Here is a 23,335-nt window from a genome sequence, read left to right as displayed (position 1 = left end):
AGGAAGGATGAAAAGTTGGGTGTGCAGAAGTGAGAAAGTAGGAATAGGGAACAATTGCGATATGTGGTGAGGTAGCATGTAGAAGAGGAAAGGGGTGGGGAGGAATTATTTCTGCTGACACACTCGGTCCTTATCCAGGGCTTTCTGGAGAGGGATTGAGTGAGGGAGCGAAACCAGGCCAAGCTAGGCATTGGAGGGGCGGCTGCCGCAGTCTCGCAGCTCACCTCTCACGTCACTCACCTATTTAATCTGTTGGAGGATTGGTTTAAGGATAGGCATTGGATGGGTGGTAGGCAGAGATTGATAGCTTATGTTTTGGTAGGTCTGCTCATGGGTGGGGGGGTGGGGGGGAGTGATGTATTGAACCCTGGTTGTATGGTATGTCTCGACGAGAAAGGAGGAATGCAAGAACGAGAATCTGGTGTCCAGCTGCAGGGGGTGGCAGGGAGACGTCCCTGACCGCTGCCCCATTACCAGGAGATGCTCCAGTATTAATGGGGAAAATCATCCGTGATAGGTGGCTTCCGGCTAATGACCCCATAGCTGGACAACTGAAGGCACAGGCGGAGGTGCGGCAGGCAGTAATGCTCAGCAGGTTTTGAAATTTACCTGTGCATCTGAGTGCAGTTGTAATATATTTCTTCAATAAAATCTTAACTTGCACAGGGCATTGCTTTACGGTTCAGTTAAACCAGAGTTCTAAATCATCAACCTTTTATTCTTTCATTATTTGTATATATTAACTTGTAGCAGCTAAACATACTTGGAATTATGCAAAAGTAAATTAAAGTGAATCTGGAGCACTTTAAATATGACGCGCTCAGCGCATGTAAGAAACGGAACTGGACTTGGAGCACATCTATTACTCTGAGCACTAGATTGAGTTGTTGAGCACAGAACTGCTCTGAAAACACTGTAATAATGCATTAACACAATACAGGCAGGACAGAGCAGCATAAACTTTGAAGCGAGGAGCGCGAGCAGACTATTTATTTATTTAAATAACTCTCAGCTCTTTGCGGTTTAAAAGTCGTACAAGCTCATATCACGATTTCGATTTTATTTAGATTAATTGTGCAGTGCTACATTCCAAATACTTACACTGGCACATCGCATTTGCTTATGACACACTTAAACCAATACCAATTGAGATTTTTTAGATTTTAGAGTTTCGACAGATGGGATTCAGTCTGTTCTTCACACAAAGCTATTGAATGACTTTAAAGACTTGGAATATAGCATGAATCATATGGACAACTTTTGTGATGCATTTATGGTGTGTTTTTATGTCCTTTTTTGAGTTTGACAGGCATGGTAACTATGAACTAGCATTGTATGGAAAAGAGTTGCGTGAATATTATTCAAAAAAATGTTTTGGGTGAGCTATCCCTTTAACGGTAGCTAAATTCTTCTGGGGTGTATACCAGGGCTGTTAATTTATTATCCATGGATGCTTATCAGACATTCCGGAGGGAAGCTAGTCAGATGTAGAAAGATAAAATGCTTACAATTGGCCCATGCTGTTTACTTCATTGTTATCTGAAGATTTGGCAACACAAGCGCAGTGATTGCAAACAGTAGGGTTTCTTTAGTCACCCGCTGTTGATACAGATACAGTATTTTTACCTCTGAGAAATTGAATATTGATTTTTAATCAACTTTGGCATAACTACCAGGAATTAATATTGTTAAGTTGTTAATATTCCTGCAGAAAAGAGCTTAACCAGCATGCAGTGCACAGCATATGCCGGTGACCAACTATGCTGTTTTTTCAAGCAGGGACTGTTAGATATAAATCTAACAAAGTCTTTTTTTGTTGTTGTAGGTTTATTGCCAAGCCATGTGCTCTTGGTTTGAAAATCCAGGCCAGTGGGCCACAGAAGGCTCAGCCCAATGCCATTCTGGAGAAGGTCTTCACTGCCATCACCAAGGTAAAGTGCATTTCTCTCACCATCATACTGTATACTAAAGCAAGTCACGAGAGGCTGTGTGTTACAGTGGTTTTACCATGGTTAAAGGTATGAAATTAACTGTTCTGCCCATCAGCCCCAATGGCGGGTGAATGCCCAGTTTTCCTAGCCACTTAAATTTTTTACCAGCCACTCTCATTTTTTCATATATATATATATATAGAATATAAAATATACTATATAATAGAGCCCGACTGATATGGGATTTGAGACCGATACCGATTTTAGAGAGGGAAAATTCACCGATAACCGATATGGTGGCCGATATATTTAATTTTTGAGCTGGAATGAAAACAGACCTTTTCTATGTTGGTTTTTTCACCTATTTTGCACCGATATGACTATGCAAAGGTACTCAGTAGGCTGCTTTCTTAAACAAATATTTTTATCAAAGGATATTTGACATTATTATTATACATTGTCAACAAATTCTAGAAATGAACACTGAGAAAATAAAGAATAAATAAAAATACAATAAATAGCTTAATAAATATCAGTACTGTATGTTTAGTATCAGTCAAATGCTGACTATTAAAACAAAGAATAAATACAAATAAAATAAATAGCTAAATAAACATCAGTACTATTTAGTATCAGACAAATGCTGACTATATTGATACTGCCGAGTCAAGAGATAAAAGCAGCTGTGGTGTTACGCTGTATTCTGCTATACAAGTTCAGGGGAAACTTTCAGCGGTGGAAAACCAAACTTTTAAATATTACATTTTATAAATGCAATGATTGGAATTGTTCGGTTGAAGGGGGCACCAAACTGTGAATCCTGAACAAAACAGTTTGGTGAATACATGTTTACTCATTAGCTTCCACTCAGCTGACAACAATGAAAGTAGCTATGTGATTAGCTAGTTAGCTATAAGCTCGTTGTCACAGAGAGTAAAAGTTGTTTATTTTACTTTCCAGCATTGTGTCTCACCAACTAGGTAATAACATAGCGTTAAAATCAGCATTCAACAGACACAATCCACCACCGCACCATTGTCTACTGAGCTGCAAAAAGATGCTCTGATACTTATCTTTCAATCTGCTACATTACTGACTGCACTGACAAACTATAGCTGGCTAACAGCAAATATACTGTATGTGATAAACATGAGTGACATGGTTGTCAGGGACAAGGTTAATGTTATATTAGTAATACTGAAAAGGGAAAATGATGGGGTCATTGTTTATTAATTTTCCAGTATGTATATAACAGACTAGTTAACAACTTACCGTGATGACACCGCTGAACTCCGCCCTGTCTGCAGAGCCACCATCAGCTCAGCTCTGTAAACAATGGAGTCGGCGCGTGCTTTGCTGGACAAAATACGTTATGACACCAATTCTAAAGTATTGTTTTCTGCATTATATGTTCTGAAAAAAGTTTTCATATCGGCGCATATCGGTAAAATATACACCGATACCAATATACCGGTGAAAGGCTAATATCGGCCGATAATATCGGTCAGGCACTACTATATAACACCATAGGCTATTATTATTATCATAATGATAATTTTGCAACATAAAAATGGAGGCTGAAGAGTAGACAAGCACAGAAGAGAAACGTCTTGTTCAAGAACTATTTCTGAGGCTGTACTGAATTATGATGGCACATATGACAATTCACCTGTAGTCCCATTGTTGTTGCATGTCATTTGTGTTTGCATCCTGAGATGGTCTGAGATCATATGCTGTGTTTTTATATAAGACAACTGTTCCCAGATGACTGACGGAAAAGAAATAATGAAAACTTACCATACGCGTGTGTTTATCACAGTTATTCTTTAAAATGCCAAAAGTGTGCTCTACTACACTGCACATCTGGATATATGCCAGTTAATAATGCTTTTCTCCATCATATGATGAATTACTATGCTATGATCAAAAGAAAATGTACATAGACATAATTTTAACCAGATCTGAAGCCAGTGTTGATTTTTCTTAATCAGTTTAGAATATCTATACCTCACTCTGTGGAACTGATTGGTTGTACTTTTTAATATGTAAAGAAATAAAAACATCTAAATACACATTATTTCAATATAGCCTATTAAGAAAAACTTCATTGTTAACTAGTCTACTGGATAATGCAGCAGCAAAATTAACAGTAATTCCAGCGAAAGCCTTCAGTAGAAAATTATATACTGTATATATATCTATATATATATATATATATACACACTGGCGGCCAAATGTTTGGAATAATGTACAGATTTTGCTGTTTCGGAAGGAAATTGGTACTTTAATTCACCAAAGTGGCATTCAGCTGACAACAAAGTATAGTCAGGACATTACTGATGTAAAAAAATAGCATCAACTCTTTTTTGAAAAAAGTCATTTTTGATCAAATCTAGACAGGCCCCATTTCCAGCAGCCATCACTCCAACACCTTATCCTTGAGTAATCATGCTAAATTGCTAATTTGATACTAGACAATCACTTGCCATTATATCAAACACTGCTGAAAGCTATTTGGTTCATTAAATGAAGCTTAACATTGTCTTTGTGTTTGTTTTTGAGTTGTCACAGTATGCAATAGACTGGCATGTCTTAAGGTCAATATTAGGTCAAAAATGGCAAAAAAGAAACAGCTTTCTCTAGAAACTCATCAGTCAATCATTGTTTTGAGGAATGAAGGCTACACAATGCTTGAAATTGCCAAAAACTGAAGATTTCATACAACGATGTACACTACAGTCTTCAAAGACAAAGGACAACTGACTCTAACAAGGACAGAAAGAGATGTGGAAGACCAGATGTACAACTAAACAAGAGGATAAGTACATCAGAGTCTCTAGTTTGAGAAATAGACACCTCACATGTCCTCAGCTGACAGCTTCATTGAATTCTACCCGCTCAACACCAGTTTCATGTACAACAGTAAAGAGAAGACTCAGGGGTGCAGGCCTTATGGGAAGAATTGCAAAGAAAAAGCCACTTTTGAAACAGAAATCAAAAAGAAAAGGTTAGAGTGGGCAAAGAAACACAGACATTGGACAACAGATAATTGGAAAAGAGTGTTATGGATCTTAACCCCATTGAGCTTTTGTGGGATCAGCTAGACTGTAAGGTGTGTGAGAAGTGCCCGACAAGACAGACACAACTATGACAAGTGCTACAGGAAGTGTGGGGTGAAATGTCACCTGAGTATCTGGACAAACTGACAGCTAGAATGCCAAGGATCTGCAAAGCTGTCATTGCTGCACATGGAGGATTTTTTGATGAGAACTCTTTGAAGTAGTTTAAGAAGTTCTGAACATTTCTTTCAAATTGTAATAGTAATTTTTCACGTTATTAATGTCCTGACTATACATTGTGATATCTCAATATCTTCTGCAACTAACTAGCAATTGCAAAGAGAAAATCATGGTTCACGGCTATGATGTACACTAAATGCTATTTAAAAAACAAAGACACAAACCCTTTGATATGCCCCATCCCAACTTCCTGCTTTAATAGTAAATATGTCAACACAAGAAAGAAAACTGTGCTCGTCAAGCCTTTTCATGGGCTCTTTAAAAAAGTTTTAGATCCCTTGTGTAGTACACACTTGACTGGTGACGGCAGTGCGATTGACATAACAGGTGATAAAAATCTTCCTGCTGCACATGCACAGATCTGTAAAAGCAGAGCGATTGCGAGGCTCCTTGACGTGTGGCTTTATCAGAGCTCGTGTGCTGACGCACCGGATCTATTTTTAGCCCACCTCAGAACTAAGTTTGACAAATGTTCGGATTCTCAAACACACAGATCCAACCTCACTTTAAGAATTAAGAGACAATTCCATTTGAAACGAAGTAACAGAGAGAGAGAGAGAGAGAGAGAGAACAGCCTGAGGGCAAAACTAAATTAGCAAGCATGTTGGATTTTACAATCTTCTAACTTATAATTGATTGAATCAGGGTGAAATCCATAACTGATAGAGATCATTTCCAGGGCTGTTATGAAATGGGAATGTTTTTTTATATTTATAAAGTAATAAGCGCTCAGTGAGAAGAGTAATTTACCATTTTTACCTTTTCTTTTGAGAGATACCTAGATTTTTTTCTTGATTTGGACACATTGGAATTATTGATACAGATTTCCCGGTTCGATTCTGATTCATTTGGGTATATTTCAGTTATAAAGTTATTTTTTGCTTACATATTGAATAAATGCTCTTTCTCGGCTAATGCTGTTAGTTATACAGGGGACCTTCTTCTAACTTAATACATAACAAAAATATTACTTTAAAAGTCAATTAAAGTAAAAAATTTAAAAAATATTATTATACAGTTTTATTATATATTATAAAATATGTATACACTGGCAGCCAAAAGTTTGGAATAATGTACAGATTTTGCTCTTATGGAAAGAAATTGGCACTTTTATTCACCAAAGTGGCATTCAACTGATCACAACGTATAGTCAGGACATTAATAATGTGAAAAATTACTATTACAATTTGAAAAAAATTTTTCAGAACTTCTTAAAGAGTTCTCATCAAAAAATCCTCCACGTCCAGCAATGACAGCTTTGCAGATCCTTGGCATTCCAGCTGTCAGTTTGTCCAGATACTCAGGTGACATTTCACCCCACACTTCCTGTAGCACTTGTCATAGATGTGACTGTCTTGTCGGGCACTTCTCACGCATCTTACAGTCTAGCTGATCCCACAAAAGCTCAATGGGGTTAAGATCCATAACACTCTTTTCCAATTATCTGTTGTCCAATGTCTGTGTTTCTTTGCCCACTCTAACCTTTTCTTTTTGTTTTTCTGTTTCAAAAGTGGCTTTTTCTTTGCAATTCTTCCCATAAGGCCTGCACCCCTGAGTCTTCTCTTTACTGTTGTACATGAAACTGGTGTTGAGCGGGTAGAATTCAATGAAGCTGTCAGCTGAGGACATGTGAGGCGTCTATTTCTCAAACTAGAGACTCTGATGTACTTATCCTCTTGTTTAGTTGTACATCTGGCCTTCCACATCTCTTTCTGTCCTTGTTAGAGTCAGTTGTCCTTTGTCTTTGAAGACTGTAGGGTACACCTTTGTATGAAATCTTCAGTTTTTTGGCAATTTCAAGCATTGTATAGCCTTCATTCCTCAAAACAATGATTGACTGGCGAGTTTCTAGAGAAAGCTGTTTCTTTTTTGCTATTTTTGAGGCAGACGAGTAAAGCATTGACTACACAAAAAGTGGCTTTAGAAGGCAAAATATTGTTTATTTACATATTATTGAACATAAGCCTATAATGTTCTTCTCAGTTCTCAGAAATTTTTCATGTTGTTAATTTACCTTTTTTCAAGTTGTTAAATCCAAAGTCAGGCAGGGGCTGAAAACTTTATTTGTCAGACTGTCTGTACACTTACAATGCCACATGCTTGTGTCTGCTGTGTCCTCCAGCACCCTGATGAGAAGAGGTTAGAGGGTTTGTCCAAGCAGCTGGACTGGGACGTCAGGACAATCCAACGCTGGTTCAGGCAACGACGCAACCAGGAGAAACCCAGCACGCTGGCGCGCTTCTGCGAGAGCATGTGAGAGACAGCTCTGCACCTGTTCACAAACACAAATACAGTCACCTGTTGTTGTCAATGGCCTGTTCTGCAAAATTTTCCCGAGGGTTGGGAATTGGGAACCTGTTTTTATTCAGAGCCAGTTTCATTCTTGTTGGGGTTTTTTAAGTACCGAATGATTTTCATGTCTTGCGGTTCCATTAATAGTACTCAAACTAAAATACTGACAGTGTTTCCTGAAGCAGCGTGTGCCGCTACTAAATTGACATTGTGAAATGTACAGCGTGACCCATGTAGTCTGATTCCTGAACTAATGATTCTGATGAGGTGCTCTTTTTCAACACAGTGTAATGATAACTCGTATTAATTCGTACGAGATGACGAAATCATAAGACATTGTACGACTTGGCTCGTACAAAAAGGTATGACCCATAGAGACTGACCAAGCAACAAAACAAATTTCAAATTTTAGCTTGCCCTTTTTTTAAATGAAAAAGTCGTCATTTTTATTTATATAGCACTTTGCACAACACACATCATTTCAAAGCAGCTTTACAGAAAAGTATGCTGCTTGGTTAGGTCCTATTTATCTGACCGCTACCACTTTGCTTGTGTAAACGAGGATTTCTCAGATCAAGTAGAAGTATAGAGTGCCACAGGGCTCAGTATTAGGTCCTCTGCTTTTCACCATGTATAAGCTTCCCCTGGGAGACATTATCAGAAACCATGTAATTAGTTTTCACTGATGTGCCGACGATACTCAGAAAGTAACAGAAAATGAAGCTGTAATGTCTTAAAGTCTTCATTGTGCGGTTTAAATGAATAATGTGAATGAAAATCATGCCTTAAATGACTGTTTTTAGGCCCCCGGTGAGCAAGCCAATGGCTGTGTCAAGTAACACAATACTCCATAAGATGTAACATTGGGAGAAACCAGGCTCAGCTGGAGGAGCGAGTTCCCCTCTGGCAATACACCATGAATATAATGCCAATATGAGTTATTTATGTGTAATATCTGTCATGTAATATCTGAGGAAACTAAATAGGCTGGATTTTGGTGAGCAATGTTTAAAGCTAAAGGAGTTTGAATAAACTGTAAGATTGCTGATTAAGTGTGTTTGAAGTCCATCCTGAATTGACTGCGAAAGTGCATATAGATTAAGTGTCCTTTTTATTTGGCTGATGAAGGCTTTAGTTGGCATTAATTTACTGTATGTATTCCATTTTAAGGGAGTTTAGTCCATCCTATGACCAAGATGATGCTGGAAGAGTTCAGTGAGGTGTGCCCCTTGCTGTCTGGTTGGCATAGGCAGCAGTTAGTAGTCATCGTTTAGCAACACATAGCATTGGGACATAGGGCTGGACCGGAGCTAGATCTAGGAGGCTCTGGTAACCTCAGGATATGTATCCCAAGGATAAGACAATAAAACAGATATCATAATATTAGGGAAGATGCCATTCACTTTAAAGCAGAGTTATAGAATATGAGAAGTGTTTCTGGTTCCAGCAGACCTGACTAATGCAGCATAACTATGGGTTGAAGGATAAGTTAGGTGTATGCCTGGCTGAAGGGATTTAGTCTAGACTTAAACTGAGAAAGTGTGTATAAGTCCCAAAAAGCTTCGTAAGTTAAAGCAGAATTTATACAAAACTTAATGGATAGACAATGTAGTGACGATAAAATTTAGCTGATATGATCATACTTCTTGCTTCTAGTCAGCACTCTATCTGCTGCGTTTTGAACCAACTGAAATTATTTACTGAACCTGCAGAACATCCTCCCAGTAATGCATTACAATAATCTAGTCTTGAGGTCATGAAGCATGAATTAGCTTTTCAGCATCACAAACAGAGAGCATGTGTCGTAATTTGGAAGAATGCTGTACTACAAATATTGGAGATGTGAATTTCGAAGAACAGACTGCCATCAAACATAACACCCAAGTTCTTACCTGTAGAAGACGATATTACAGTACATTCATCGAGAGAAGTTATATTTTAGCATCCTATTTTAGGATGTTTTTGGTCTAATAATTAGTACCTCTCTTTCTCAGAACTGAGTAGAAGGTCTTTAATATCAATGATATGCTCTGCTAACTTGGGAAATTGGGAAATTTCATCAGTTCTCACAGAAAAATAAAGCTGAGTATCATCAGCATATCAGTGAAAACTAATTACATGGTTTCTGATAATGTCTCCTAGGGGAAGCATATACAAGGTGAAAAGCAGAGGACCTAATACTGAGCCCTGTGGCACTCCATACTTCTACTTGATCTGAGAACTCCTCGTTTACACAAGCAAAATGGTAGCAGTAAGATAAATAGGACCTAAACCAAGCTAATGCCTTCCCACAACTGCCAATATAGTTCTTAATCCCATCCAGGAGAATGTCGTACTCAATGGTGTCGAAGGCAGCACTAAGATCTAAAAGCACTAGAAGAGAAATGCAGCCATGATCAGATGATCAGAGCAAGTTATTTGTAACTCTGATAAGTATAGTCTCTGTACTAAAATGGGGCCTAATTACTGTTTGAAATTCTTCACAAATATCATTTCTCTGTAAAAATTAATATAGTTGAGAGGACACTACCTTTTCTAGTATTTTAGACATAAATGGGAGATTTGAGATCGGTTTATAATTAGCCAATTTTCCAGGATTAAGCTGTGGTTTCTTGATAAGCGATTAGATTACTGCCATCTTGAAAGTTTTGGGTAAATGTCCTAAATATGCTGGTAGAGAGTTAATAATATTGAGAAGAGTTCCTGAGATTACAGGAAACGCCTCTTTTAGGAGCTTAGTGGGTATAGGGTCTAGCATACATGTTGTTGGTTTTGATGCTTAATAAGTTTTGTTAGATCTTCCTGACCAATAACAGCAAAGGACTGAAGTTTCACGTAGGGAATACTATGAGACACTGTCTTCTGAGGTGCTGTTGCAGATGGTTGCATAATTCCAGTTTTCTTCCTGATAGTCTCAGTTTTATTTTTAAAGACATCCATAAAGTCATTACACCTGTCCTGCAAGGAATATCTGGTTCAGTCGAATATTTGTTATTTGTCTATTTAGCCATAGTACTGAATAAACACCTATGATTGTTGTGGTTATTTTATATGAGTTTGCTAAAATATGCAGATCTAGCAGCTTTTTGAGCCTGCCTGTAGCTAGAGACATTGTCCTTCCATGCACCGCGGAACACCTTTAATTTTGTTCTCTTCCACTTGCATTCCATTAACCAAAGACATTTGGTTAATCGTTCCCTATTTATTTAAGCAATACAAATTACTTATGTATGTCAATAACTTGTAACATGTCCCTTGTCTCGTTCCAAACTCCAGTGTTTTCTTTCTTCCATGGTACACAAAATTTAATTTCCTATTAATTTAATGGTTAGGTTTAGGGTTTGTTTAAGGGGTAAGACATTATGATTAGGTTTAGGTTTGGGTTATGGGTTAAACCTAGGAAAAGTCTTAATAATATTGTGTTGGTTCGCTATTTTTCTCTATGGGAATAAAAGTTGTATGTTTTTGCATGAGCCAACATGTACCATTTCTTACAATTTCGGCATCTTGTACTCTTATTATGACATGTCATGAGACCGTGTTGTTCTTTTTAAAGAATCAAAAACATACAATGTGACCAGCATTGTCGGAACCAGTGGTCAGAATCAAAATCAGCACAGATAAATAAATAATTCTGTCCAGGCTTCCTCGTATCTTTGAAAAGATTGCAGTTTTATCTGAGCCATAATGTTATTAGCCTAATTCTTTTCTTCAATATTTGGCTGAGTGTGCACACCACTGCTAAATTGTATTTCCTGTTTTCAGTAACTGAAGGCGTATTGAGGCCAGGAATGAATACAGAGACAGGGCTCATAGTTGTTTATTAGCTAGCTTGCCTTCTCAGGCTGCTCTCTCCTGCTTAGTGAAAGTTTGTGCAGCATTTGTTGCGTCAGCAGTGGGATTTATCAGTGACACAATTCTATTCGGTCTTCTTCCTGTGCTACAGTCTAGTCTGAAACGGCACAGAAGTAACATCTAATCAGAGCTTAAGCATGAAGATTTGCAAGTTCCATCAGAGGCAATTAAAGCTGAAGTATGTAACTTTTTTGTGGTTAAATTACTTTCTCCTATCCCTGCTTACTGTGCAGAGACAACTATAAGCAAGTAATTTATAGGTTAATTCAGTCATGACCACTTCTGTCAAATGAATACTAACCTGAATACTTGAATGAATACTTTATTGATTTGTAGACAGTTGAAGCATCTGTTGGGGTTGGCAGTATGGTTCTGTTCTGGGCAAACTCCCTGATAAGAGAATAGATCCAGCAAAATTATACTACAACCTTGTACATTTCTGACAGTGCAGCATGGTACAATTGATCCTTGTATAATATAGATTAAATGGACACTTGATAGAAGTTGGTTAATCAAGAACAAGCAGCAAACACATTGATAATACGACTTGATTGTTTGACAGTTCATTGAATTGACTGACAGTCTAGAATTACAAAGACCACAGAATAACAGGACAGATGCTAAGATAACTAAAGCTGTCCTCAGAGATGTGGAGCTGGGGATGGAGGAGGGTATTAAGTGCAGCTTCCATCCATGCAACGGAAAGGCAGCTGAGAGAATGAATGAAGGGAGGACTTAAATAGAACCACTCTGATAGGCATCTGAATTGTATTGGTAGACGTCATGATCATGAGATGGGCTGGTTTGAGTATTTCTGTAACTGCTGATCTCCTGGGATTTTCATGCATATCCAGATACAGACTCGATTGCGTCATGGAAGTGGGTGGTCGCTACAGAGCTCTTTTACCGCAATTTGCCGCGATTCTCTGTTTGGTGGATTTCCTTCCACAGGATCATGGGTAGTTTAGTTCTTTACCAAGAATTCTGCTTCAGCAGAAGCATATAACATTGATTACCAAACTCAGAGCTCACAGTATGTCTGTCTTTAAATGTTTATAAGTTATTTTAAGTAACTGTTAATAATCAATTTCCACATAGAAAAAAATGGATGGGACTTGTTGCGCTCATGGCATACATGTTTAATTCGTTGAGTGCCGTCAGCTTACTTCCTCGGAAATCGTATGTAAAAAATTTTTTAAATCTAATTTGCCATCTTAATGCTTGGCAGCCTGATCAAATAATAAGTAATGAAAATGATGCTAAAAATCAGTGCATTATATTAATTCCGGTTCATTCGTAACACGTATATTCTGGGTAGTAGCCAAGGGTGATGCTAAGGTGTTTTGCCTAGTTTTTAGCAAGTTGCTGTGCGGTTGCTAGGGTGTTGTGGGTGGTTGTTAAGCCATAGATTGGTGGTTGCTAGGGTGTTCTGGGTGGTCTTCTTTGTTAAAACACCCTACCCCTAAGTCTTTATGATATTCTAGTCTCTAGATATGGCTCAGGTTCTTCAATGTAAGTCTATGGATTTTTTTCACCCTTTTTAATGTCCACCAGGCGAAAACCAATCAATTAGCAAAGTAATGGCACACCTCCCTTCAGCAAGCTGCATGATTTGAGATCGTCATTCATGTCTGAGGTGCAACAGGTATTATGTGGCATACTGTAGTTTAACACTTAAAGCCAAAATGTACTTCGGATCTCTGCGTACCGATGCGTCTCACGCACATTGCGTGATACAGATTTCGTTATTAGCACAGTGCACGTTGACAGTCCACATGTAGCCCAGTTTTTCTAGACAAGCGGACAGTCTGTGTCTGCGCACATCATCTACACATGTGCCTGGCATAGTGCACATGCATAGAACGCACCCGTACAGGCTCGTGGTCAAAAGAGTACTGTATACATCTAAAGGCTGAGCATTCGATAATGCACGAGTTGGAATGGCATGCAGAAAAATGAAATATGAGCAATAGTAATAGTGATGTCTGGAATTTTTTGCACTGTAGGAGAAGAGGAAACATTGCTAATGATATATAGCACAGACTGAAGACATCTCTCTAATTACAGTAGTTGTGTATTACTGAAGACATCTCCACTAATTAGTACTTTAGCAAGTTCATTTTCACGAGGTAAGAATCATAGAGCTCATAGAAAGCTAAGTGGAGATAGTGAATTTTTCTACGCTCACAGAGAATAAGAATATTTTTGGTCTCCATAGAAACACCATAAGAGATAAGACTTTAACATTTCACAGAGTGTGTGGTCAGGTAGCCTCATTTGCAGTTCACAACTTTGTCAGAGATCTGTAAAAAAGTCAGATAAAGCACAAAGCATTGTTAATTGGGTTTGCACTTGTTGACTTTAGGCTGTTGTATTTTTTACACAATAGTATGATTATTTAATTGCCGATTTTTATTATTTAATCTAATCAAAATTATTGGAGATAACCATGGACATTGTGCACTTTAACTTCAAATACCAATAAATAACAATAAATGTCAAATATAAAATTTCTTGTATCATATTGGACTATAGTATATTATAGAACCTTGATATAATAATTCTATTTCAACAGCACTCCAAAAATGCTTTTTTCTCTTTTTCTGTCTAACCCTCCCCAACTCCCCTGTGCAACTGCTGTGATCTCTCATTGGATAAATCACTCATGCTCATTTGTTTTTACAATTGAATTGATCGAGACTACGCTTTAAAATTGCATTGTGTAAATCAACTAGCTCCCGAACATATAAAAGTGCCATTTTTTTATTTCAGTATGCCAAAATGTATCATTTTTCCTTTCGCTTAAAAAGGATTAACTGTGCTCGAAACCCTTCTCATAAAACAGGGGCCGGATTTACGGATTTTTTGGTTTGTATTTTACTTCTATTTTCCTGAAGAAAAAAACTTCTTCAAAATGTTATCTTCTGTTCTTAAACAGCCATCATTTTTAGTTGGATAACTTCTTTCGAACGTATAATTTATTAGAAGAACTTAATAAAATTTTATGAAGATTTTTGTGAATTGATGATTCCGACCCTAAATTCTGATTGGATGAGGCACGTTCAAAGTTGTTTTAAAATGCCGATAAACTTACACCTGTGACTGCACATTCTTTATCAGTGTGCCATGTTGCTAAATTACTTGGCAATCCTAATTCGGTAGAATAATTGTTTATTCTGATTATTAATAATTTAGTAAGTATTAAAAGAACATAGGTGTCTTTTCTTATAGTGCTGCATGTCGCAATTTTATTAAAGCAATATGCATTCGAAGCATGCTTTACAGTTATTTTACCGTAAGTATCGTAATACTGTTTTCAAACGGGGTGCGATATATGAAGTATGCAGCAACAAGTAGTTTGTCTGTCCACAGACAAAAAAACGCTGCACAAAGCAGCACAATCACAGCCAATAAGAAAATATTTGATGTGTAACATACAGCTATGTTTAGTGTGATTTTGGAACAATGAGATTTCAAAGTGTGTGGGGCTACCCAACGGAATGATGCAAAAACTGAAACCAAGTGATCGTCCTCAACATCCTCGAGAAGCGACGGAATTTCAAATTCACTTTAAGTGACCAGGTTAGGACATGGTGTTACGCATGATCTCTCGTTGCTTATTGCTGTAATTATCTACACAATTAGTTTCTCAGTTGTTGATTATAAAGTCACTTGTGTAAGTGATGTTCTAGACGTTTAATGAGAAATTCAGTTTGAAGTTGTATAGAACGAAACCACTCTGGACCATTGCAGAGCTACAAAATCACCTTATAGGCCTGTCGGACTTCACTACTGAATTCTGCATTCCCTGAAAACAGAACATCCTGCTTATCGAGTCTGTGTCTCTGCTTCTGGAAGGTCTTTTAGGTAGTGGTCGACCGATATATCGCCGAGGCCTATAAATCGGCCGATATTCTGACTTATTTAATTATCGACATTTTTTTTTTTTCTTGAGGGTGCAGAGAATCGCCTGCTTGCATGTGAAGCGACCGAGACATGTAAACGACCAGTCACGGTTCGTTTTGTTGTTATGTGCCATCGTGTTACTACAACAATAGTAGACGGTGTGCAACACAGTCTCATTTAAACGGTCTGCATAGCAGATGCGTTTGAGCTCATAATGTTAAAGTGCTCGCCCCTTTCATTCTCCATCTCTCTCCTCAACAGTTCCCTGTAACTTTTAACGGTCTTGTCTAATGATAAAAAGGCAAATATCAATAAAACTAATATCATATACCCTCTGCAAATATGCACATATCTCGTTTAAACAGATGTAATAACCCAACCTCACACAACTTCAGCAGATCCAGCATCCTGTGGAGCGCTCATTTATCTACCTCTAAAGCACGTATTCTAACAGTCACTCCTCTACAGTTCCATGTCAATTTTAACTGTCTTTTCTAATGATAAAAGGTAAATATCAATAAAACTAATATCATATACCATCTGCAAATATGCAGATATCTCGTTTAAACAGATGTAATTCACGAAAATCCAGCATTTTCTTCCTGTCGAGCGCTCATGTAATATCTGAAGTGCGTATTCCATCAGCCAGAATAAAAAACTTAAGGATCAAAAGTCGATCCAGGCCATTTAAACTGTCAGTAGATTGCTGGTTCTGCATGAGCCTGTGAGTGCAACTTCAAGGCTGCTTCCGAAACCAGGAAAATGCTGCCTCCGGAGGCTGTATAATGAGGTAGGATGAAAATAAGGTGCTTTCCAAACTGTTTGGAGACCAGTCTCCTTAAGAGTTCCATTCATTCAAAACAGCTGTCAGTTAAGCCATTAACTCCCAAAGGAGTACATACTTTAATGGACAACGCCCAACCAAGAAGCTCTAGTGCCCAACGGTCAACGGATGTAGAAAGGAAGTCCCCTTTTAGATATAGACATCGCCTGTCAATGAACTCACTAACGCACAGGCGCATAGGCTATACAAGCTGGGAAAATTGCGTGTTTTAGCGTAAAATGAGGTAAAGAAGCACAATTTATGATTCCAGTATTAACATAATTTGAAATATGTTCTTTGATCGTAATCTCGACCAACCGTTTTTGAGATTTCAGTGTCCCCCCATTCAAGTAGATGGGAGCTGCACTGGCATGACTGGAAATAGCCTCCCGAGAGCATTCCAAAGATGGCCGACAGTGGAATTACTTGTTAGAAAGACTTTGGTAAACCCTAGAGAATGGCCGACAGACCACAGTCATTTAGCCTCAGGAAATGCTGGGAGTCTGTGGTAGGCACTTGTTTAGATGTGAGCCTCCGTTTCACATTCTTTGTTGGCTTTGATCTCAGAGGTATCGGCTGGCACAGGAGCCTCCGCTTAGAAATTGACCACAGGCGGAGAGATCTTAAGAAATATGACAATTAATATGACAATTAATCGTGAAAGCCCTAATTGTCATAATCCTAATTAATTTTTTGACAATTAATCGTCAGCCAAATTTCATAATCGTGACAGCCCTGATGTGCACAGTCAAATGCTATAGGCTAGCGTTCGACTGTACACAGACATAAACATTGACATCAAGTATACTTTGGGCATAAATCAGCTTAAATCAGCAAAGACCAGCAAATCATCTCTGGTTTAAGCAGGTCTTTCCAGCAGGGGCACAGGTGCACTCCTGACACAAAGGGTGTTGCATAATTCTGCCTATAATTCTGAATGATATCATTAATTCAATACCAAAAAGTATCGCTAAAAATAATTCAGTCTTAATAATAATAATTCAGTAAAATGTATTGTTTTACCCAATATTTGTGTATGCTATTGTATGCAGTTTATGCTTTTTAGAATATTGTGCCTTTTTGTTTGTTTTGAAACTCAAAAAAAATAAAATAAAATAAATAAATAAAAAATTCTCCTCCTCTGTGTCACTGCGTGTCATTAACACTGCGTGTATGAACCCGCTATGACCAGGAATATTTGCCATTACACGATCGTTTAAAGTGAAGCCGGAGCGCATTGCGTTCACTATCAAAGTTTATACTTGATTGTTTATATTTTCACGGGAGTTTGGCGCGAGCCTCTGCTGACGGCGCCCACATCAGAGCGCTTGAGAACCGCTTCACGTGCTCTTCCGGACAGGAGCTGCTCTGGTTGACATCCGTGATGCGGCTCAGTGACTCTCAGAGTTCAACTGAATGAGACACAAACGCGCCATTGATGGCAATTATACATTCGGTTAAAATTCCCTTACTTAGGCATTAAAATGTGATTGGAATTTGAAGTGCACAATCCCCTGAGGTTAGATAATATAACTGCGATCAGACTATTATTTAATAATTGCGACAGGTCTAGTGCACGTATACACAAGCGGTTGGTGCACGCGCGCTACGTGAGTTTAGACCCATAAAGGTGTCTTTATATTCCTACAGACTCGAGTTATACAAATGCAGGTATCTTCTGACCCACTCACACATGCGTTTGTGAAGTGCACATCCACTTTTGTTGTTTCCACATTCGTCTCCTGTTGTTTAGCGGCAATTACATCTAGCATGAGTGCTGCCACCTTGTGGACCCACTAGTTAGTGCAAATAATTCCAGGTGCATGCGCATAATGCACGTTTAGAATACGCGCAGTTAGAACAATCGGGCCACACGCGTTCAGTGCTTGAGCACTCTGCTGATGAAGAAATTTGCATCACACGTCCTGTACGCAGATTCCTAGTGTTCACGCCTAAACATAGTATACTTTGGGCTTTAGCTGGCCTCCTAGCCTGGCTAAGCAGGTTTTCAGATGGTCTTGTGCACAAACACCCTCTAAAACCAGCAAACTAGCACCCTGCTGGCCAACTAAGACCAGCAAACACTTAGGCTGGGTTAAGCTGTTTTTATTTTTATTATTATTATTATTTGTTTTTCCAGCAGGGTATGCTGCCTTTGTAGGCAGCTCAGTATTTTTCACAAGCAATAAAATATAAATGTTTAAAGGAATATTCCGTGTTCAATACAAGTTAGCCTCAATCAACAGCATTTGTGGCATAATGTTGATTATGCTGACTCGTCCATCCTTTTCTTTAAAAAACAAAAAAACAAAGATCAAGGTTACAGTAAGGCACTTACAATGGAAGTGAAAGGGGCCAATTTTTGGAGGGTTTATAGGCAGAGATGTGAAGCTTATCATTTAATTAAAGCGTTAATTCTTCTGTTAAAACTTGTGTATTGGCCACGTACACACTGCAATTAAATTCGGTTGTCAGTTCACAGTTTGGGTCACGGGAGTGACAACTGCATTCTACAACCGAATGAACTCCCGAAATATTCAGGTAGTGACAACCGCATTTTCAAAAAATCCATGCAGTGTGTACGGAACCGAACTGAACAACTAGTTGTTAATGACGTGATTAATGGCGAGTGTGAGATGTGTCTGTCTTCTACTGGAATAAATCACACTTTCAGAGGTATATGTCTTCAATTCATTCATATGAAGTATTCCAGTCTTCTCTCTCATCTGTAGTAGTTTCTCTCATCAGTCCTGCGGTCTCGGGGTAACCCGTACATTACAGTCCAGAGCGCGTGCGCTGTTTAACAACAGCTGCTTTGACACGCAAACTAAACATGGCGATTCTGTCGACAGCATCTAACTAAACATTGTCAGATGATAATACATCTCTGGTGGATAAACTCTTTGCTCAAAAACCACGAACAAACAACGGGTTAAACTGGTGGCATTCATGTTTCACAGATGCGAGACACAAATGCTGTCGTTTGAGCTTAACTTGTATTGAACCCAGAATATTCCTTTAATGCAGTTTCATTAGCAGCATTTTACTGAATGCACTGTTTTGTGTTTTCTTTACAGGTGGAGATTCACATTTTACCTGTATATATTTACTTACGGTGTACGATTCCTGAAAAAGGTAAACAATCTGTTTTGGTTGAATAATTGATGGTCAACATTACGAAGTAAAAATATAATTTTCATGTTGAAATTTCTTGTAGGATACTATTCATTTTTGCCCTCAATCTTAAAGGTGAAGTGTATACTTTTCTCTTATTCCATATTATTATGCAGATACAACTACTGTATAAGCAAGCTATTTATAGGTTAATTCCCACCGAAAAGTGTAACACTGTGGCTCTGTGGTGCCCACAACACATTGCTGTTTGTTTGAGCTTCTCGACAGCCCGATGCAGTTAGTTTGAGGCAGGACTACCTGTTTTTTGGGGGGGGTTTTGTACAACCAAAGGTAGATGGGGGAGTGTTCAGGAAGCCAGTTTGAAAATATTCATTATTTTTGCAATTCTGGTTGATGACTGCAGTTAAGTAAAAATGTATTCAGCCTCAAAGCTGAATTGTCTGCGAATGTTCATTTGATTCTTAACTGCAAGCTGCTCAGAAGAGAAGCTTTGTCATTTTTGACTACAACGACATTATCAAAATAGATGCATCACATAGAGTGTCACTTATTTAATTTGGTATCACGACAACAAAATATCAACCACTGGGTTTGAAGTAAACCACTCTTCACTTTTCATTGTCCCTTAGTTTTTTGGAACTGAACATGCAGACAAGATGAAGCTGTCTCAGTAGAGATTTGTTTTTATTTGTTGCGTCGTACTATGCGCCAAGAGACCCTAAACTCTCTCTCTCTGCACTTCTTCCTCAAAAAGCAATTCATAAATTGTCACTCTATCTATAATGCGTTTCCCCCTCTAAGCAAACATATTTAGCAGAGAAGGCCCCATCTTTATGAATCCTCAATGTAGCAATTAAACTGATCATAAAGTTTCATTTGCACATTATAACTTGGAAAAAAAAATCTGTACCAGAACAGAGCTGATTAGATACTTTAATATTAGGAATATACATAATCTCATAATAATAATGCTCATTGATAACGGTCTTAATTAGGGCTGTCAGTTGATTAAAAATGTACAGTATCGAATACACGATACACTGATTAATTAATCAAATTAATGGCAATTAATTGCATAAAATAATATTTGCTGACTGCTGAGAACAGCCACCAACAGAAGATCATTTCAAGACATTACACTTTTGTGGCAGATGAGTAAATCATTGAATAGATATTACAAAAAGTGACTTTAGAAGTTAACATATTGTTTGTTTTATTTCCGTAGTATAGAACATAATCCTATCACTGGCCTACAGTCCACAGCAATCCATTCTGCAATTGAGTTTGTCAGTATCAGTGGCCCTTCGCACAGAACGCATTATTGCGTTCCGTATGTGCTATTTTTTAATTGCATTGTAAACATACAGATTAACGTCTTGGCCAGTTGCGTCACACGTTGCACCATGAGTGCAGTGTTTTTAAAACAGTATCAAGATGAAACAAGTTGAACTTTTACAAAAATTTCGATAACCTTGCGTTCTGTACTGTTCTGTTGTTCTCCGTCTGGCTTTCTTTGAATGCAAGAACGCGTCCTGTGTGAACAGCTTCGTCTGCTTTCGTTAAGTGTGGTTTGACAAACAGCGTTGCCTGCAGTAGCAGCTGTGTTTGCAGTAACTGTGGACCTGTAAAAACATGAAGGTGGAACTTCAAGCTTGAATTGTTCTTATGGTCGGAAATTACGTACAGGCCAGTGAGCATGATTAATTACAGGCTGGGTAAAAAAAAATTCCGCAATCTTCATTTGAATGTTACCGATATCTATTCTTAAAATCGCAAGCTCTATCTTTTACTCTGTGCTCTTTACAATGCAAGTCAATAACTTGAATGTGACCAAATTTCACGCTGTGCAACTAAAAATGCCTGCTGGTAAATGTTCAGATTTCACTCACCAGTGATTGTGTAGTATAGTGGCGGGGAAGTTCAGCACTGAGATCCTTTCACTGCGTGTTGACAGTATAAGATTGGTTTGACTTGTTCCGTGTAATATGCAGGGCCGGCGCTGGCCAAATTGATGCCCTACGCAGAGTTATGCGATCATCGATTGTGCGAGGCGATAATCTGATATGATGTGCGCTGCGAGGCGATTGTCTTTGTTCTGTTACTGTTACCGGGTCTTTAATCTTTCTTTAGTCACCTTTATTTACAGTATATAGCACTTTACAACTACAGAGTAGACCAAAGTGCTGAATAATCAGCATAAAATCAACATAAAGTAACAAAGCAACATAAAACATAAAACAACACCAGACTTTACATGTTATACGTCTTTGAATAACGTATAACATGGGAGGAAGGGCAGCCGGTGGAGTTTCTGGTGCCCCCCTAGGGTGCCCCCCAGACTGCGTAATATGCGTACAGGGAGCGGCGGTACTGGTAATATCTGTCATATGATGTAGAAATCGGAATTGAGAGCTTGCAAAACAGAGTCGAATTGGGAAGTCTGTACCAATACCTAGCCCTATTAATTACTTTATTTCTTAAAATTAATCACACTAAATGAGTGCCTTAAATTGACAGCAATAGACTTTACAGAAACTAGGTTAAATGTGAACTGCTTGAACTTGCATGACAAAGCACTCTGCTGAGTTCATTCATTGCAGCTGGGACTTTCTCCTGCCTGTGTTATTAATAGTAGCAGGAGTGACATAAACCCAGTACAGCTCACAGTGTCTATCCACTCATTCTGGCAGCAGAACTGTTATGCAGAGCACTGAAAAGATCATCAGTTTGTTCTTCTATCTCTTTCATCTCTGATTAAAGAGAGCAGGTTATGGAGACATGGGTGAAACTGGGGGTGTGGCCACTGGGGCATAGATACAGGGGGAATGAACGGTGCCCGGTAAAAGCGCTGTTTATTTGCACGTGCTGGTTTAGCACCCAATTCACTAAAGGAATTATGCAGATAAAATTCTGTTTAACACCTGCTTTCCTCAGGCAGTAATCAATGTTTATTGCATCAGGCAAATAGCACAGTTTTGTAAATAAAGCGCGATCTATAATGAGCTTAATTTACATAAAAGTGAGGCGTGTTCACACTAAAAGGCATGGCTTCATTTAAACACTCAAGCTGCAGCGCTATTTCAGTGCTGATTGCGCTGCTTAAACTAGATTGTGGGTAGTTAGTAAATAAAACAGGTTTTTGCACTGAAATACCACGCGCAAAAGTGGCGCAACTGTTAAGAGAATTTTCCCTACAGTCGGCTGTGAATCATTTAATGGGGGAGTGGTTTGGCGTGGGGGAAAACAAATAATAATTTTTTACCATAGTTATCATGTCTATGGGAAAAATTATGTGAATTACTCAAGCTGATCTCATGAATATTACTTGACCGTAGCAACATTTTTGCAAAAAGAAATGACGTTCCTTATTACACGTTTCGCTGCAGTTTCCCAGTGAAATGTCCAGCGGGGGCGCCAAAAGCGAGTGAAATAGTGTCGTAATCTGACAAGGTTTTTAAAATGAATATTAGATGGAGGTTTTAATGAGTAAAATGTACCTTACTTAGCCTAAAACTTTAACCTAAACGATACTGTCCAAAAACAAAATACAAAATGAAAAGCACATTTCCTAAAGCAACCACATCATTTCGAATCGCTTCTATGACACTTTCATCTCACATGTCAGCTTGCGTGTTTGACTTGGTTCAAACCTCAGCCTTCTGAGTACAAAGTCCAACACTCTATCAGGTGAGCTACCACGCAAGCAAATCATGTTGGAATATGTGTGTAAATGTAGGCGGGTCTTTAATACAACCATTAAAATGTATCGTTTTTCAAATGATGCATTATAGTAAAAGTGTCGATATCATTACATAGCAGTGTGTGAGTAACAGTGCAAAAAACAAGTGTTTATAAAGTCAAAATTAGCAGCTGTACTTGTGATTTTTGTGAAAATAAATAAAACACACAGTTGTTGTAGCATCTCTAGTGTTCATTTCACCAGGAAACTGCAGTGAAACGTAGAACAAGGCACGTAAAAGTCAGTTTGGAAAAATTTAGTGATAGTAACGCTCATTCTATGAGACTAGGTTGGAATTATAACATGGCTTTCTGGAATATACACACACGTATTCTGAAATGTTTTTGTTTAATGA

At 38.3% G+C, this 23,335-nt stretch overlaps 1 protein-coding gene across 2 annotated transcripts in view; it reads left to right on the top strand.

The window, feature by feature from the left end:
• LOC127448416 (ceramide synthase 6-like) overlaps positions 1 to 23,335 on the top strand; it is a 427,716-nt gene that overhangs the window by 3,787 nt on the left and 400,594 nt on the right. For both annotated transcript variants that reach the window (XR_007898524.1, XM_051710918.1), the window contains exons 2-4: positions 1,826 to 1,931; positions 7,353 to 7,483; positions 19,184 to 19,241. Coding sequence is in view for 1 of the 2 variants with exons in the window: in XM_051710918.1 (XP_051566878.1) it covers positions 1,826 to 1,931; positions 7,353 to 7,483; positions 19,184 to 19,241 (295 nt within the window). In the remaining variant the exon portion in view is untranslated. The remainder of the gene's footprint in view (positions 1 to 1,825; positions 1,932 to 7,352; positions 7,484 to 19,183; positions 19,242 to 23,335) is intronic.

Source organism: Myxocyprinus asiaticus, chromosome 11, assembly GCF_019703515.2.
Source record: "Myxocyprinus asiaticus isolate MX2 ecotype Aquarium Trade chromosome 11, UBuf_Myxa_2, whole genome shotgun sequence".
NCBI lineage: Eukaryota > Metazoa > Chordata > Actinopteri > Cypriniformes > Catostomidae > Myxocyprinus > Myxocyprinus asiaticus.
This window is presented reverse-complemented; position numbering and strand designations above follow the sequence as displayed.